At 35.6% G+C, this 17,773-nt stretch overlaps 1 protein-coding gene across 1 annotated transcript in view; it reads right to left on the bottom strand.

The window, feature by feature from the left end:
• Erc2 (ELKS/RAB6-interacting/CAST family member 2) overlaps nt 1-17,773 on the bottom strand; it is a 784,984-nt gene that overhangs the window by 306,722 nt on the left and 460,489 nt on the right. Inside the window, exons 8-10 of the mRNA XM_013030719.1 lie at nt 11,199-11,339; nt 7,976-8,116; nt 3,816-3,851 (exon numbers count right to left, since the gene is read on the bottom strand). Of these exons, the coding sequence (XP_012886173.1) occupies nt 3,816-3,851; nt 7,976-8,116; nt 11,199-11,339 (318 nt within the window). The remainder of the gene's footprint in view (nt 1-3,815; nt 3,852-7,975; nt 8,117-11,198; nt 11,340-17,773) is intronic.

The following is a 17,773-nucleotide window of genomic DNA, read 5'->3' as shown; positions in this document are numbered from 1 at the left end:
TAACCTGCAAAGAGTGTACAATGACAAGATGAACTCCCCCAGCAGTACAGTTAACTCCCTCAGACTGCTAGTTAAGCTGCAGAAAGGTAGTTATTATAAGAAGTAATTAGGCAAAAGGTTAGTTTTCTAAGAAATAACATCACTGAGTACAATGAACAGTCTACAGTACAGGGAGGAGAAAAGCAAGTGGTTTATTTGTACTCCAGAGGAAAATACTTGCAGAAAGGTTTAAAGCTTAATCCCTGACTATTCTGATGGAGTACACACTGACACAGAACTAACTGTAAATTTTTCCTATGTAATAAAAAAAACAACTACAGTATAATTCACCAAAAAATGTGAGGGTGGCCATATTCAAAACAAACATACCAGAATAAAAGAAACTTCCTATGGACTGATAACTGGTTACAAATAAAAAGGAGAAATAGATTATTTACAATAGCGACTGAAAAAAAGAGACATACTTTAAGTAGAAATATTCCAGGACTCACAGAAGGAAAATGACAAAACTTTATTGTAAAAACAAAACAAAACATGAAACCTTGAAATTTTAAAAGTTCTTAAATGAAGTTTGTGAAAAGGGTGAAATAATTATAGAAATATATCAATCATGATCAAATCACTGTTAAAAATGAACATAATTCAAATGAAATCACCAACAATTGTGTTTTTAACTGACAAAATAATCTTGAAATTAAATTGAAATGATGAGAGGAAGTTTATAAAATTATAAAATGGAGAAACAAAAGCCAAAATAATTGCAGTAAAATTTGTTCTATTATATGCTTAGAGGATACCTACCCTTTCTACAACAACTTAAAATAATTTTTTTAAATATTATTAAATGCTGGGCATGTGTGGCACCTGTAATCCTAGCTATTCAGGAGGATGATATCTGAGGATTACGGTTCAAAAACAGCCCATCAGGAAAATCCCAGAGATTCTTCTCTCCAATTAACCACAAAAATCCAGAAGTAGATGTGTGGTTCAAGTAGAAGAGCACCAGCCTTAATCACAAAAGCTGAGCCAGAGCACAGGGCCTTAAACTCAAGCCCCATTACCAGCAAACAAAAAAAAAAGTTCTTCTTAAGTACATAAAGTCCAATTTATGGAATTATAACGCCTTTGTACAACAAACAAACAGCCCTAAAAATAAAACAAGTAAATGATGGTATGTCATTAAATTTTTGACCCAATAAGGAAGAACCAAAAGTGAACAGCGCTTTAGAGACAGACTACAAGAGCCTAGTATTCAACAAATTAGTACTACAATCAGTGGATAAAGAAGTAGTTATCTGATAAACAGTACTAATTAGTTGGTAATTTAGAAAAATGCAGTTAATATTAATTAAAATATACTGAAGATGATAAAAGGTTTGGATTGATGTAAAAAATAATATTCAAAAAATTTTAGATATAGGTGAGTAAAATCAGAGAATGACTTTGAAGAATAAAGGCAATGAGGAGCTCCTCAAGAGAATCTCAGGACAAGAATTCTGAAACAGTTCCCTTTACATATAAAAAAGTTCAAAATAATTTCTACAAAGCTGAACAAAGTTTTAAATAAAGCACAGAATATCTCATGTGAACCAATGAACAAACCAGTAAATGCTATTCAAGGGCTGCAAAGATGTAGATGAACAATCTACTGAAGAAAAAAGTATTAATATTAAAAGCTAGTAAGTGCATTTAAAACTTAAACCTCATTACTAATTATAGAGGAAAAACTTAAAAAGGAAAAACAAACAAACATTCCCCCTAAGCATGGCTAAAGTTATCTAAAATGGCCATTTTTAATGTGAGGCACAGTGTGGGCCAAAGGCCCCATTTAATAAGTGCTGTGACACGTGTGCATTCACAAAATTTCTATGAAATGCAATGCAGCAGGAACTGTTGGGAGCTTCTTAAAATCACTAGCCCAGAAGTAAATTCATTATGAGGAAAGAAGAAAGGGAAGGAGGGAGAGAGAGAGGATCTAATCTAGAAAGACTCTTTGAAGAGCATTATTTATACCATTAGATTAAGGGGGAAAATAGTGACTGAAATTTGTGGAATAAATAAGAGTATTCTGAAACAATAATTATATGAGAAAATTCTAATAAGTTGTATAAAAACAAGTGATAGAAAACTGAATAAATAGCATGACACAATTTGATAAAAAGAAATAGAGTATTAGGTAAGGAAAAATGAGAAAAGAAAAGGAAGGAAGGAAAAACAAAGAATAGGAAGAAAGACAGGCAAGAAAGAAAGAAAAAAGAGATGACAGCAAAACCACCCAAAGGTGCCAAAGAAGAGAGCAACTCAGTGTTCCTTAGGATTATCTCTGTAGTAAGCCATTCTGTTTTCCCCCTATTTTTGCTTATATCCATTTATATTTTCATAAATTTTCAACTGGTTATCTATTACTTTTAAAACTAGAAAAATCATATTTATTTTTTAAAAATCTTAAGCAAAGAAAAAATCCATCATGCTACATCCCTCTGAGTCAAAAAAGAACTGGACCCTGAGAATATCTGCAGACAGAGGGAGTTAAAATAATGAGAGTTGGCTTTTTTCCCAGGATGCCAAATCAATGGCTTTGCTTAATTAAAATGGGGAGGAAAGTCAGTCAAGGCCTTTTGAATTCGTTACCTCAAGTCTGAAAAGTTTTAGGCATGTTGGAGACCCATCACTGAGCTGAAGTGAAGGAAAAGTTGATGAGCCCATGTCATCAGTATCTGGAATGGTCTAAAAGTTAACAGAGCTATTTCTTTGATCCTACCTATCCAGGCAGAGATAGTAAATTTCTGCTAAGGTCCTACTGACTTTTTGTTCTTGCCGGAATAAGCAATCTGTCCTTCATATCCTAAAAGAGTAAACTGATTGATTAGTTTTGCTGCTCCGTCAAAATCCACACCAGAGAAAAGGTTATAAAGATGCTCTGTCAGGACTTTGGGAATCTTGTGTGAAAATATAAAATTTATTATGATGAAGGGCTAAATCTAACTACATGCAAGTATTCTGGAACAATGGTTTAACAAGGAAAAATGTATTGGCTAAATTGTTTCTTTTATCCTATGCCCTTTCCTTTTATGGGAATTTATAAGTTGGACAGAAAGATCACATCTGTCAATTGAGAAATTCTATCCATCTTTATATAGTAAAGCTCTTGGTAAGCCACTTGAGCTCACAAAACAAAACAAAAAAGCTTGTCTATTGTAGTACTATGGACCATTCTACTGTAGTGCATATGGACCATTTAACAAATATTTTCATTAGTTACCTAGTTTTGTATACAAGCTGTAATCAGAATTCCTATTTTCTGTTATCAGGATACCACATAATAACTTGACCTCAACTAACTGATGCTTAAAAAACTTACAATTCTGTTAGACATTTATAATCTCAAAGAGCATAGCCCTAATTTTACATTTAAACCTACTTTAACATCTAGCTTATGAATATAATATACATTGAATTGCTGGATATTTTATTAGTACTATTCCTGTTAATATAGGTAGGTCTGTATTTGAAGGATTTTAGGAAGAATTCTATGAACCTAGATCTTCATCTAACTCTTGGTTCTCTATAGCCTTAGAGCTGAAGTTAGGAAGGAGGAAATATGAGAGCTGGCAATATTTCCTTGAGCTCTAAACTTTTAACTTTCAAAAGAAATAGCAATGGCCTCTGAATAGGTCATTTCTTTTGACAGAACGGAAATGGGAAGAGCCTAATAAATACTTTCAAAACCTCCCGATTATGGCATAGTATGACATGTGGTCGATGGATCCTCATGCTTTGATATGTTACAGCGGGAACTTTCAGAAATGACTTACTGGGTTGTACATCTGATTGAACAACTGCTCAGCTTGCTACATTGCAAAGGTGGGGAGGCATTTGAAGCACAGACAGGGAAAGAAGGAAAGATCCAGAAAAACAGCATTAGCTCAATAAATCCAGTGCATTTGCACAAACGAGCTGGTTGTTAAAATAAGAAGAAATTTCAGTTTCTAAACATTCCACAGTGAAAGTGAGAGGCTCTAGGGAAATACAAATGTTGACTTTGGCTCCTAAAAAAGAATAGCTGGAATATGAAATTTAAGGTTTGTGTTACTTTCCCTTTCTCAAGTTAAATAACCCATGAAATAAAGAAAGCTGTCCACTTCTGATGATACATGAAGTGAGGCCTCCAGCCACGAATCACAAGTACTTTTGGTCAAGCCAACAATGTTATTACCTAAGCTGCAGAGATGGTAATAATAAAAGATTAATTAACTCTTATCATTTCTTCTTTCATATGAATGTAAGCCTGACTTTTCTAGTTAGCCAAACTTCAAAAAATATAGATTAGCTAATGGAATGCTAACAAGAACAAAATGTTAGTTAGCAAGACATTATCATATTAACTTAAAGAGGAAAAAGAAAATGTAGTCAATAGGAAGACTGAAGGGAACTACATTTGGTATTGTCCACTCTTCACTCTTCAATAACAGTCCATTCTGTTAGCTCAGAATTAGTTTAGAAAAATACACTTTTCTGAGTGCTTTAGAAAGTCTGACACCTGTCAGTTCCATATAGAGATGTTAATGCAGTGATTATTATTTTAAATAGGACCCTCAAGTTGCATTTCTCGAATACCTACACTATTACCTTGGGGTTCATATCCAGGTATAGAAGGTGAGATAGAGGAGAATTATTAATTACATCGCTTTGAACTGAGATGTGCCCTTTATGTGTTGCAATTTCTATTTCTTCAAGTTAAATTAAGTAAATAATGCTATTATTAGTTGAAAACCCCTCCTCAAACACAACAATCATTGGAAAAATTATTGAAGAGCATAAAGCACAGCAGTTTTGATTGCTGTTGCTTCTTAAGTGATTTTTAATCATACACATCAATTGACTTCTACACCTTGAGCCTTTCAAAAGTTTTTTGTGATGCACATGTCAATAGATTCCTCACAACCCTGGATATCTACTTGAGATGAATGCATAGAATTATGAAGCATGATATGTAAGTAGCAGTAAGGCATTATTTGGTTGGCATTATTTAATCACTCTCATTAATACTAGGAAAGATTTCCTCACACATGAACATGTACATCATTTTTAAGAGGTGGGATGAAATATGTAGAGTTCCTTTTTTGCCTGCAACCAGTTTTCATCACAAAGTATTTGAAGACATCTTAAATTCACACAAAATAGGAAATGGTAAAACCTGCCTATGCGTTCTTCACAAACTTTTCTATAAAAACTATTTATCAATGTCAACTACTGTCAACTAGACAAAAACACATTAAAATCACTATTTGGATTTCACTGTCACAGGCAGGCAAGATTTCTGTTAATGAAACAGATCTATGATGTTATGTGTATTTTATTGGCAAAAGTATCTAGATACTCATATCTTAAGCAAAATTCCACTGTAAACTTATGGTATATTTATGACATAATAAAACTACTATGTCTTCAACTTTCATTTACTAAACCTTTATATTTAATTCACAAGTCACATACCCTTTTATTTAAAAGGAGGTCCAAACTCTCCAGAAGCTTTTATAGTTGCTTATTTTTCCATGAGTAAATGATGTGTTTATATGTATATTCACATACTGTTGGCTTATATTTTCAAATATTTCATGTAGAACTCAATTCTTTTTAAGGTGATGGGTACTTGAGGTTTATATGCAACTATTTATTAGCAGAAATTAAAGACTTGCTGAATTTTTTTTCTAACTTTTGAATTTAGTTAATGCTAGAAAGCCAAAAATAACAACACAGTGTCTGCAGGTTAGGCATAAAAATATTTAAATTATCATTACTTTATTTAAATTAACTGTACTATGCATTTATAAGATAGTATAAGCAAAGATTATATTAATCCTTAGAAATAAGTATTAATAAGTATCATTTCATAAATTAAATAATTCCTTTATAGTAAGACAACCATATTTGTCACTTTAATTCTGGTAACATTGTAGAATGTTAAGCTGCTGTCAAGAATAATACTAAAATATTTACAAGATTGGTCTGTGAATTCCAGCAAATGGTGTATACCTAAGAACCTAAGGAAAACACACACTGTAAATGATCTCTTGGGCAAACCACAGCTATGTTGAAGGAAACTATATTGAATTGCATAGAGGTTGATTTATTAAACTAATCAAGTCATGTACATGGGAGTTATAATCATTATATGTGAACCTCTTCCTTTTAGTGACTAAAGGATTTCAAATTGTATGGATGGCTTATACTATAAGAGAGAATTCTGAACATGTATCTGCAGAAATCATAAAGTTGAATGCTCTTCTCTCTATGACAGCTCATGTGAGCTATCATATCTTTCAAGTTCAGCTCTATGTTGGATCTTCCCTGGGACTCAAGTTGAGGAAGGATAAGGCAGAGGACCAGCACAGGGGGCCACAGAATCTCTCTCTTTTAGAAAGTCATCTTTAGTTGTGTATTATAATCACAAAGTTGTTTTATTTTAAAATGTATTTAAGCTGATTTCTTGATATGCATATGCATGTACATCAAATTTTAGAACTCATTTATATGTGTCAAAAATATATTTCATACCCCAATGAATATTTGGCTAAGTCAATCTCCATTTAAACATCAAATGGACAACTCTTTCATATACTGTTAGTAGTCCTTTTTTTTTCGGGGGGGGTCCAGTCGTGGGGCCTGAATTCTGGGCCTGGGCTCTGTCCCTCAGCTCTTCAGCTCAAGGCTAGTGCTCTACCACTTGAGCCACAGCGCCACTTCCTGCTTTTTTTCTTTTTGCATATGTGGTGCTGAGGAATCGAACCCAGGGCCTCAGGTATGCAAGGCAAGCGCTCTACCACTGAGCCACTTTCCCAGCCCCTAATAGTCCTTCTTGAAATAAGAGAATATAGTGAGTGGGCTGTGAAATGGACTTAATACACATTTTTATAAAGAGCTTTATTCTATATGTTTATCTTTTTCCATAGGAAAACTTTCTTCATGTGAAATTGCTCATTATAATTTCCTAACATCCTGTGTAGTCATAGTTCAGTTACATAGCACATCATACAAAGTAGAATATTAAATATTTAAATATCCAGAATAATTTCTCTATAGGATGTGATTTCTTTATATCCTTGACTTTCCATGTCATTTATTTTCATTATTCTGACTAATAAATCCCCATTCAAGTTGTTATGAGTTATACATATTCAAGTTATATCTTAATTTGAATGTTTAGATTCTTATCACTTTTGAATACATTTGTAAGTTATCAAAGGGGAACAAAATGCTTAAACTCATAATGTTATGAGTTTTATGTGAACAATGAGGGCAGACGAACCAAACAACATAGGGAAAAAGTCAAAGGAACAATGCATGACTGAAAATGCACTCCACAAAATGTTTTGATCAGAGAAAACATGTGAATGCCACAATGTAAAGGTCTTGTTTCTTTTCCAAAGCTTTCTTTTATATAATAAGCTTTCTTAGACAGTAAGATTGTTTTGGGTTCTATAAACAGTCATATTACAAAAATGCCAGGGATTTGACTACTTTGGTGAGTTTCTAGAAATTTAATGTCTGAAGACAAACTTTTGCATGTTTCTAATACAAAAGGTGATTTTTCCTGAAAGTAGTAAAATTTTATCTAAGTATAGTGGGACCACCTGGACTCTTTGCTTTATTACAAACATTTCCATTCATCATCTCTTTTGATAGTTGAGATTTGCCCAGAGAATAATGGCTGGATTTTATATTTTTTACCTCTGCTACAATTTTTTATTTTTCAAGTTTTCTTTAGACAGGAAACCTAAGATAATCTTTTAGGTTCACAGACAGATTTGGTACAGATTTCTTAGGAATAATGTTAAGAGTGTTTAATTAATTCTTTTATCAGCAAACAGAAAAAGATAAGGAATTTCTTTCCTTTGAAAAAAATGTCTTTTCCTTCCCATTTTACAAAGTCATCTTAAAATGAGTGTAGATTTTTTTCTAAGACTTCACTTACCTTTTTTAACTGTGCTTCCAATTTACTACATTCCTCTTTCTTTTGTTCAATGGCTATTTCTAGAGACTTTAATTTGGAGTCTCTTTTCAGCCCTGCAGAGGCTAATGAAGATGCATGTTCTTTGAGGTCAATTAAACTAGACTGAAAGAAAAATAATGCTGGTAAGTAAAACACTGCAATTTCTCTAGCAATGTCTTCAATCTGAATACATTGATTTCATACATAGCAATAAGGTATCTATTACACAGAAAAGGTAAATACAGTCTTACTAAGGTAACAATAGTTATTTCTGGCCAGGAAATTAAAGTTGGCCAACTTACAGAACAGAAGAGGATCTAATTGCTGTAGAATCAAATGTGAGTAAATGCTATGGTCAGTCAAAGCACTTTTCACTTCTGAAGGTCTTGATTTATGTCCAACAGTAGTCTTTACATGTCATGACAAAACCAACACCTGAAACCTTCTGCTTATATTTATTGCTGCTAATTCATATAGACAAATATGAAAGAAAATACCAAATTGAATGCTTTACCCATAAAGGGAAACAGTATCTTTATAATAAAAATAATTTAAAAATAAATAAAAGTAAAAGAAATATTTTATTAAATTTTCATTAATTCCATTTCTGTGACAGATAAATTATTACTAGTTTTACAAACACTTTATGGAGAATCAAGATAAAAGTATTTTAGAGTAAAGTACTCCTATGTTCCATCCATGTTTGACAAATAGAATGGATCTCCCTAACTCAAATATGACTTACTTCTATCAGTCCAGTTATCAACCATATCTAGAAACTAAGAGTTTGCTTGTATTGTTAGAATTCTAAAAATTAAGAAATATTTACATATCTTTGGATTACTCTAAATAGGTAATGTTCATTCTCAATTATGAAATAGCTAACAACATGTGATGAAAATGTTCTAGTTACTCCTGAAGTCAGTTGGGTACATTTCATTTTTATCCATTTGCAGCACTGAGGAAGACATTAAAAATATCATGGATTCTCAGTAAATAATGATGTTATCTAATACTTCATGCTATGATATTTCATAGACACAGGAATGACCTTGATGATGAAGGTCATCATCTGAACAAGATGCTCCCTCCTAACTACTTTAGCTATCTTTGTTTCTCAGTTGAGGAAACATATGCCCAAATTAGTTCAGCATCTTGTCAAAGGTTCCCTAGCTGTTAAAGGCAGATAATTCTTGAACTCAGATTACAACTAATTTCAGTGTTCTTTAGAATATCCTACCTACAGATATAATAGAAGACTTCATAATACATTCATCTTTTTCATAGTAAAGACATACAATCATCACAAATAAAATACAAGTTCCCTGCTAAGTGCAACTTGAAAGTTGTTCTTTACAGATATTTACATTGCCATTTCTAATGCCCGGCCTTATTTTGATTACATTATACACCCAGTTATTAATCAAGATGTGGCCATGATTGTGTAGATATGACCAGCATCTATAATCAGCTGAAATTGAATGAAGGAGACTGCATTTGTACTCTGAGTGGCCATGATTCCATTATTATGAGCAGAACTCAAAGGAGGAAAAATTCCAACTGTGGGTTACCGCATCAGCTTCTGCCTCAAGAGTTCAGCTTCTCCTCCTAGCCCACTCTACACATTTTAGACTTTCCTACCCCCATTACTTTGTAAATCCATTCCTTGAAATTAATTTATTGATCTAGTAAGATTTCTTAATCTAGGTCTGTTTGTTTGGTGGAACCCTCCCTCATGGACCCTTGCCAGCCTGGTGCCAATGATGTATAATGATACCAGAATACTAAATGGTTCTTGAAATGCTAGGATTTGTTCAGTATTGATATTGTTTATGAAAATACTTCACACCAAGCTCATTCTCTACCATGTCATCAAGACCTCCTTTGAGAAGTGCAGGCATTGATTTTAGAGTACAATTCCACAAATAACACTTCTATAAAGCAAAGAATGAACTTAACAAATGAGAACAAATTATCTGTGCTTCTTTCTCATAGACTAACTACAAGTATAGATCCACCAAGTGAAAAGTAGTAATGAAATAGAAGAAAGAGACTTACATCTTTGTTTTCATGTCAAATAAATAATCTCCCATCAAAACACTAGTGGGCATAGCTGGGGAGGTTGCTCAGTGATAACTTGATGAGGATATGCAGGGGCATGGAGAAAAACTAGTGGAAATACATTTCAGGGATATGAATTTTGCTTCTAGATTTCTTCTTAACTCATTTTTCATCAAAACTTTTCCTTTGTGCATTCTCTATTTACACAGAACGTTAATTTGTATAATATTATCAACATCCAAAGGATGAAGTGATCCTATAGATCTGAGAAAGAGAACACAGTGCACTGGGACAATGCAGCAAGGCAAAGGGGTCTGAAAAATGCTAAAGAAGATGGACACTTTCATTAGACAAAGTGTGAAAGGACCAGTTGTACATGTATCAAAGTTGTAGAGACTGGAGAAAAGATGTGTATGACTGCCTCTTGCCTATTGGCTCACATATCTACCAATGTTTCCTCGTGAAAAGGTTATAGGTATCACTTGGAGAATGGAGAAGAGTTTTATGAATCAAAGCATCCCCTTCGACACCTTTAATCAATTAAAGTCTTATAGGTATATTGTCTTGTAAAAACACAGGTGGCATCTACTTTCTACATTTGTTTGCTATTGCATGAGAACACTTTTAAATTATTTACTGTAATATAAAAATATTGCACAAGAAGTGACACATTTAACCTACATCTTTTGTGTTGAGCATGGTGTCACAATATCCAAGCTAAGGATATTAGGTGATCTATTTGTGAGAAAGGACCCAACACAAGTATTAACACCTGACAGACACCCAATCAAGTGGAGTTGTTATCCTCCTCAAGCGAAGGATCATGGGACTCTGAAAAAATATGTCTCCTTTTAACACCACAAGTATGGTGAGTCACAAGGAAGAGTTTCATGAAGCAGACTGTATACACAGCTAGCAGAACAAAGAAGATATCCATAGGCGTCATCAATGAAGGACATTATAGGAACATTTTCCTTTGAACAAAAGCAATTTTTCCAAGAGAAGGGTTACTCAGTTCCTTAAGTATTCACACAAAAGTCCTAAATTCCCTAAGGTTTCCAACTAAGTCTCTACTCTCTTCCAGCTATAAGGAATATGGGTTTGTGAGACTATCAAGTCAGTTCATTTGTTTTTCCAAACTCACCTCTTTCTCTGTCAGTTCAGCTTGTAGAGCATTGACCTTCTCCTTCAGGTCTTTGTTCTCTTTTCGGAAGGATTCTATTTCTTCTAGTCTTTCCCGATCATCTCTCTCCCTCTGTTCTTTCAAGCGCTCGATTATTCTCTCCTGTGAGGCAACCATCAAAGAAGTGGGGAGAATACATCAGTACATGTAGTCAAAATAAGAGAAAATAAGAGAGGGGCTGGGAAGGTAGCTCAGTGGTAGAGCACTTGCCTTGCATGCCTGAGGCCCTGGGTTCGATTCCTCAGCACCACATAAGCAAAAAGAGAAAAGCCAGAAGTGGCGCTGTGGCTCAAGTGGTAGAGTGCTAGCCTTAAGCTGAAGAGCTGAAGGACAGCGTCCAGGCCCAGATACAGGCCCATGACCGACCCCCCCCGCAAAAAAAGAGAAAATAAGAGATAAAAATATCTTAAAAATGCACATAAGAATCAATACAAGAAACGGAAAATTGGGTGAATAGAAAAAGGATCTACAATATGAGCAGATATGAAAGGCAATCAATACAACTTTTGAATTGCTTATAAATTTTAGCATTACAGAATTAAAATTCTGTGGCCATACTTAATTTATGGTGGAAAGTGGGAAACTCTTAGAGCCATTCTAGAGGAGAGAGGTTCAGGCACGAAGACATCACACTTGTTGAAGCCTTGCATAAACGTAGAACTGATTTTTGACTCAGCCCTCTTTGTTTTGCCTCCTTACTTGGCATCAAAAAACATTCTTTAGTTTAGTCTACTGTATATGTATGTGTATGTGTTGCTTTTGGTGTTGTTTCTCAGTGTATCTGGTGATATTTCCTTTTGTATTTTTATCAGTAGCTTCTTGACAATCAACAGATACTCCTAGACTCTGGTTTGAGAAAAATTCAAAGCTTTCTTGAATTGAGGGCTTACTCTGTGCTGGGTTGTATAATGTTCTTAATCAGTCTTCATCATAATCTCTAGTGCATAATCATAACAACTGGTGACAATGTAGAGGTAAGCCCACCCAGAGCTCAGAGGACAGCTGACTCATCCTGTAACAGATGCAAAAGGGCTTCTATGGCTGAAAAGCACTGACCCCTTACTTGGGTCCAGGAATTAACAACAACAACAAAAAAAAAGCAGAAGAAAAGTTTGTCAACCCAGCCACTATTTTTTTATCTATGTCCTTTGTTCTAAGACATTCATTTCACAGTCACTTCAGAACCCAGGAAGGGAGAATTGATAAAAAAAATCTTTATGACAAGGAACAGCAGAGCCTTAGGGTAGAATAGACATCCTCCCCCAATGAGGGCAATTACCTATTCTGATGCTACTATGCCTGGAGCAGGAGTAATATCTCATGGGGACCTGACTGCTCCTTTCAAGTGATGAAAGCAACAACTTCTCTGGAACCTCAAATAACAGTAACTGAGATGATACTCCACAAGGATCAATTCTGAGACAATGTACTATTAGACAACCTGCTGCCCCCTCTGACCAGTGAGACACACCCATGACCAGAAATGTTTAATAATTATGCAGTATATATCTCTGTCCCTACTTCCAGTTTATAGTCTATTTAAATATATAGCTCATGTTTGCACCCAAAAGATAACTGAAGATGAACTAAAGTACTGTCATCATGTATCCATTCATGTTGATAAATCTCCTTTCTCTAACCTTGGAATAGGTGCAAGTAGCTGGACATGACATGTCTAGGGTCTAAAACTCCAGTTTCAATACAAGGTGACCCAGAAAGCCTAACTCATCATTCAGGGCATCTGACACTTAGCCATGATCTTAAGACCACATTGTCACAAGCATATGACAGGAACAACTCAAGGAGATAAGAGGACCTATCTGTCTTTGACATTAACAAAAACACTACTCTGGTAGACATGTTTTCTAAACCTATCGTTTCTGGCTGAAATCTAAGTAAGAGCCTTTGGGGGAAGGGAAACATTATATCTTGGTGAAACTTGAGTTAAGGTCCTGAAACTTATATCAAATGATTCAATACTTTCGTGAGCTTCTTTTTGCATGGTCACATGAAAAAGTGTTGGTACATGGGCTGGAAATGTGTAGCTCAGTACTCAAGTGTATGACTAACATACTTAAGGTTCTGAGTTCAAACCTCAGCACCAGACAAAAAATAGAGAGAGACAAAAAGAATTGTTGCAACAACTTTCTTAAGGATCCTAATATTAACTTCAGTATTCTTGTACATACACAGTTCAAGACAATGCCAGATACATGACAACTGTAAAACAGTGTTTAATCAGGAAAGAAGTTATTCTGAACACTTTGCTTGTGACTTAAGATCCCTTGAGGAAGGAATTATACTACTCCAATGATAACCATTTAGGTATCTAATGCTATTGAAGAGCAAAAAAAAAAGCAATTATTTAAAATCATTCTAAAAGAAGTAGAGTATTGTAACAAGGGGTTGGTAGAGAAGAAATGAGTCTCTTAATTGGGTGTATTTGTTCCTATTTGAATCCAGGTACAGATTTATTTTACCCTGTTTGTGACAATCAAGAGTGGATTCTAGGTGATCTATAAAAGAATAATCACAGTACATAGGAGGTCTCTTGTGGTTTTAACCATTTCAGTCCTTTCTGTTACCTTCTGCTTATAGTACAACTGGTCAGGTGGCGACCAGGCCCTCTCTATTCTGTTTCTTGCACCACATAGATGTTGGAGTCATATTTCTAAAGCTCCCAAATGATCATGTCATCTCACTGTTTAGAAACTTTCCATAATCCTATCTGACCACATCACCTGATATTTTTCCCACTAGGCTTCCTTCATATGATTTCACTAAACATCTCCTCAAAGACTGCCATCCAGAAAACAGCCCTGGAATTCTATATTGTTTTTTGTTTTGTTTTATCTTGTTTTGGTCATGGGGTTTAAACTCTGGGCCTGGGCACAGTCACTTTATGTCTGGTTTTCTGGTGGCTTATTGTACATAAGAGTCTCATGAACTTTCCTGTCCAGGCTGGCTTTGAACTGCAATCCTCAGATCTCAGCCTCCTTAGTAGCTAAGATTACAGGCATGAGCCACTGGTGCCCAGCTCTATGATTCTTTTTAACCCATAGCCTGACAAATTATCTGGCATACAATAAGCATATAAAGAGGCTGATGGAAGAAGTAGAACTTAAATTGTGAATCACTATGGCTTTAAAGCAAGTGAGATAAAATTAAGCACATATGCTAGCATCCAGAAGCTGTAAATCATTAGGAAAATATGCTCATTTGCTGAAGCTTTAGACACTACTGACTGGGCATTATTGACTCAGCCCACCCCACCTCCTCCAAAAAAAAAAAAAACAAGTACTATAGTGATTTATTTTGGTTGGTTATGGGTTTGAACTCTGGGCCTGGGTGCTGCCCCTGAACTCTTCTTGCTCAAGGCTTGACCAACAACACCACTTCTGGTTTTTTGGTGGTTAATTGGAGGCAAGAATCTCACAGACTTTCCAGACTAGGGTGGCTTCAAACCATGATCCTCAGATCTCAACCTCCTGAGTAGCTAGGAGTAGAGACATGAGTCATCAGCATTCAGCCCTGTAATTCTTTTTAAAGTTACTGGTGATTAAGTACTACAAAATATTTCCTTGTCAATCACAAACCTAATTTAACTATCACTTATGTGGGCCAGATATCAAAAACATGCATTAAAAGTCCCTAATATGCCATGATCTACTTGCTTAAAAGCTAATTTGCAGAAATTTCAGCAATGTGTTCTTATTTGCACTGGCAAGTGTTCCTTGTTTATTCATCTGACTCTACATAGGTCTAATCAATTTGTGTGCTATCACTGGTTGGGAACTGCATTACAGTTGCCTCTGGCTCTACTATCTGGTTTCTCAACTTCTTATCTGTGAGGTGGCTACGGAAAAGCCCAGGAAAAAACAATGTTATAAATACTGGGTACTGGCTCTTTTGAGCTCCTGTGTGTCAGCCTCAAAGCTAAGTCATATTTGGTCTTCCTTTTAGGCCATCGTGGAGCTTAACCCAAGGCTTCTTGCATGTTAAGCAAGCAGTCCCTCACAGAGTTACCTCACCTGGCTCCCATACACAATTTTAACTCAGTAAGAAATACCATGTTTTATATGCTCTTAATAATCAAATTAGTTCCTAGAAATTAAAAGGAAGAACATTTCCTAGGATACCCAACCCCAGGGTAACAGGATAGAGATCCTGATATGTTTATCTATCCCATAAAACATTAGCCAACAAAGTGACACAAGCAACACTAGGCCAATTCCTACGTCTTCAAATTGTCCTCCTCTCTTTTGTCTTCCATTTTTGTTTCTTTTTGGCTTTTTGGCAGTATTCAAGTTTGAACCAAGGGCAGGTATTGGGCTATACCTTTAGCCCTTTTTTGTGCTGATTATTTTTGAGATATTTCCCCTTTCTGGCCCAAGTGTACACCTGGACCATGAACTAACTATTTTATGGTGCACATCATAGCTGAATGAGAGGTGTGTACCACCATGCCCAGCTACTGGTTGGGAGGAGGGATCCTATGCATGTCTAAGCTGATCTAGAACCATGATGCTTCCTCCCAATCTCACTCTTTCAAGTAGGTAGGGTCTGACTTGGGGCGATGGAGTAGGGTTGGGATTTTGGGGGTTTTTTTTGGTATTTTGTTGTTATTTTGAGGGTTTTATTTATTTCTGTGGCTTGTTTTTTTATGATATAGTCCAGGATAACCTGCTTCACACTTAAGATCCTCCTGTTTAGTTTCCTGACTACCAGGATGGGATTACTGGCATGTCCTTCCATGCTGAGCTCCTTTTTTACATCTAGAACTTCAAAGGGAAAACTGGGTATGCCCAGAAGCATTCCTGTCTAACTTCATCATGCAACTTGGACATGGCCCAAAATGTTCTTATATGTAGTTTTCACTTTTTCAATATGTGCTCCAAGATCTTGAGTGGTCTTAAATATGCCCCAAAATATGTATGCCACCTTTTACTTATTGAACTGTAACCCTTACACTGAAGATACTCAGTTATGAACCCATCATAAAGTGCTATCCTATATAAATGTGTGTAATCTCCCCAATGATATCTCCATACTTCCTTTGCTGGAGTATGGCACTGCTCTGCAAATAACTCTAGTGCTCTTTTTACCTGCTGCAGGTAATAAAACGTTCTTCACTCTTTTACTTCTTGGGTGTACTTGTTTTAGGCTTTGTATTCACCAAGAAGGGAACCACTATGTTCAGATATAAAAGGACAGCGGACAATGATTTATGAATTCACAAAATTTTACTACTCTTTTCATTTCTCATGTTATGCTTTATTCCAGACAATGCTTTCAATTAAATGTGAAATAAAGTGGAATTTGTGAGGGACAAAGACATTTAAATTTAAATGTAATTGTGATACTGTTGTAGGCACAGGATTGAGGTTTTAGTCCTATTCTGTCTCTTGTCCCATGATCTACCCCAAGGATAGGTAGTCTAAGGGAAGCAACAAAGGCTCAACCAAGGCTAGCTTAGAGTACTGGTGCCGGCTTCCATGAGTGCTCATTTGAGAAGTCAGCATGTGCCACAACTGATTAATTTGCCTCATCCAGGCCTAAAAATACAGAGTGATGCTGCACATATCCAAAATTTTCATTTCTGGGCAGGCAATTTCATGTTGTTAAACACATTTATAACATTTAAAAAGGGGGGAAGAGGCCGAGTACTGGTGGCTCATGCCTGTAATCCTAGCTACTCAGGAGGCTGAGATCTGAGGATCGCAGTTCAAAGCCAGCCCAGGCAGGAAAGCCATGAGACTCTTATCTCCAATAAAACCACTCGAAAACTGGAAATGGTGCTGTGGCTCAAGCAGTAGAGTGCTCACATTGAGCTGAAGAGCTCAGGGACAGCGCCCAAGCCCAGAGTTCAAGCCCCATGACTGAACAAAAAAAAGGGGGGTGTGTGGGAGAGAAATTTATTTTGTCATAGTGTGATATTCCAATACATCAGAACCTCTAGCATAGTTAAATATCAAAGGTTCCTAAAATTCACAGCAAAGGAATAGATTCAGAATAAAGAGGTTTCTTAAGTGTTAAGATTACCTGGATATTATAAATGGTTGATGTCAATTAGAATAAACATTAAAATCTTAAAAATCTTCTATTGACTACTCTATGATAGACAGCCTTGACAGTTCCTGTTCAGTGGTTTAATCTGTGCCCCTCAAATATACTAGCATTCTAATTTGGGCACCATTTTAGGAATCTCTCTAAAGTGCTTTGTATTTGCTGATATTCTTCACTATGGTGAAAAGCTAAAGCATAGATGCCAATAGGTCTGAAATTGAAGTGCTCAGAGACCAAATGGACCCTCAGAGTTATTTTGTCTTGAGCATCACCATTTTTCAAACACTTTGAAGCAAATCATCTACTTTTCAACTTGTACTGTCACCAGCATTCCCAACTGCATCTCACCAAAACCATTTCCTTCATTTTTGTTCCAAACCTGGTCCTTCTAATCATTTAAGTCCTCATCTTGGGCCAGATGGGATCAAAACAGATCAAAACATTGAATAATTCACTGTCAAGGTAGTTCC

Source organism: Dipodomys ordii, unplaced genomic scaffold, assembly GCF_000151885.1.
Source record: "Dipodomys ordii isolate 6190 unplaced genomic scaffold, Dord_2.0 Scaffold132, whole genome shotgun sequence".
Taxonomy (NCBI): Eukaryota; Metazoa; Chordata; class Mammalia; order Rodentia; family Heteromyidae; genus Dipodomys; species Dipodomys ordii.
This window is presented reverse-complemented; position numbering and strand designations above follow the sequence as displayed.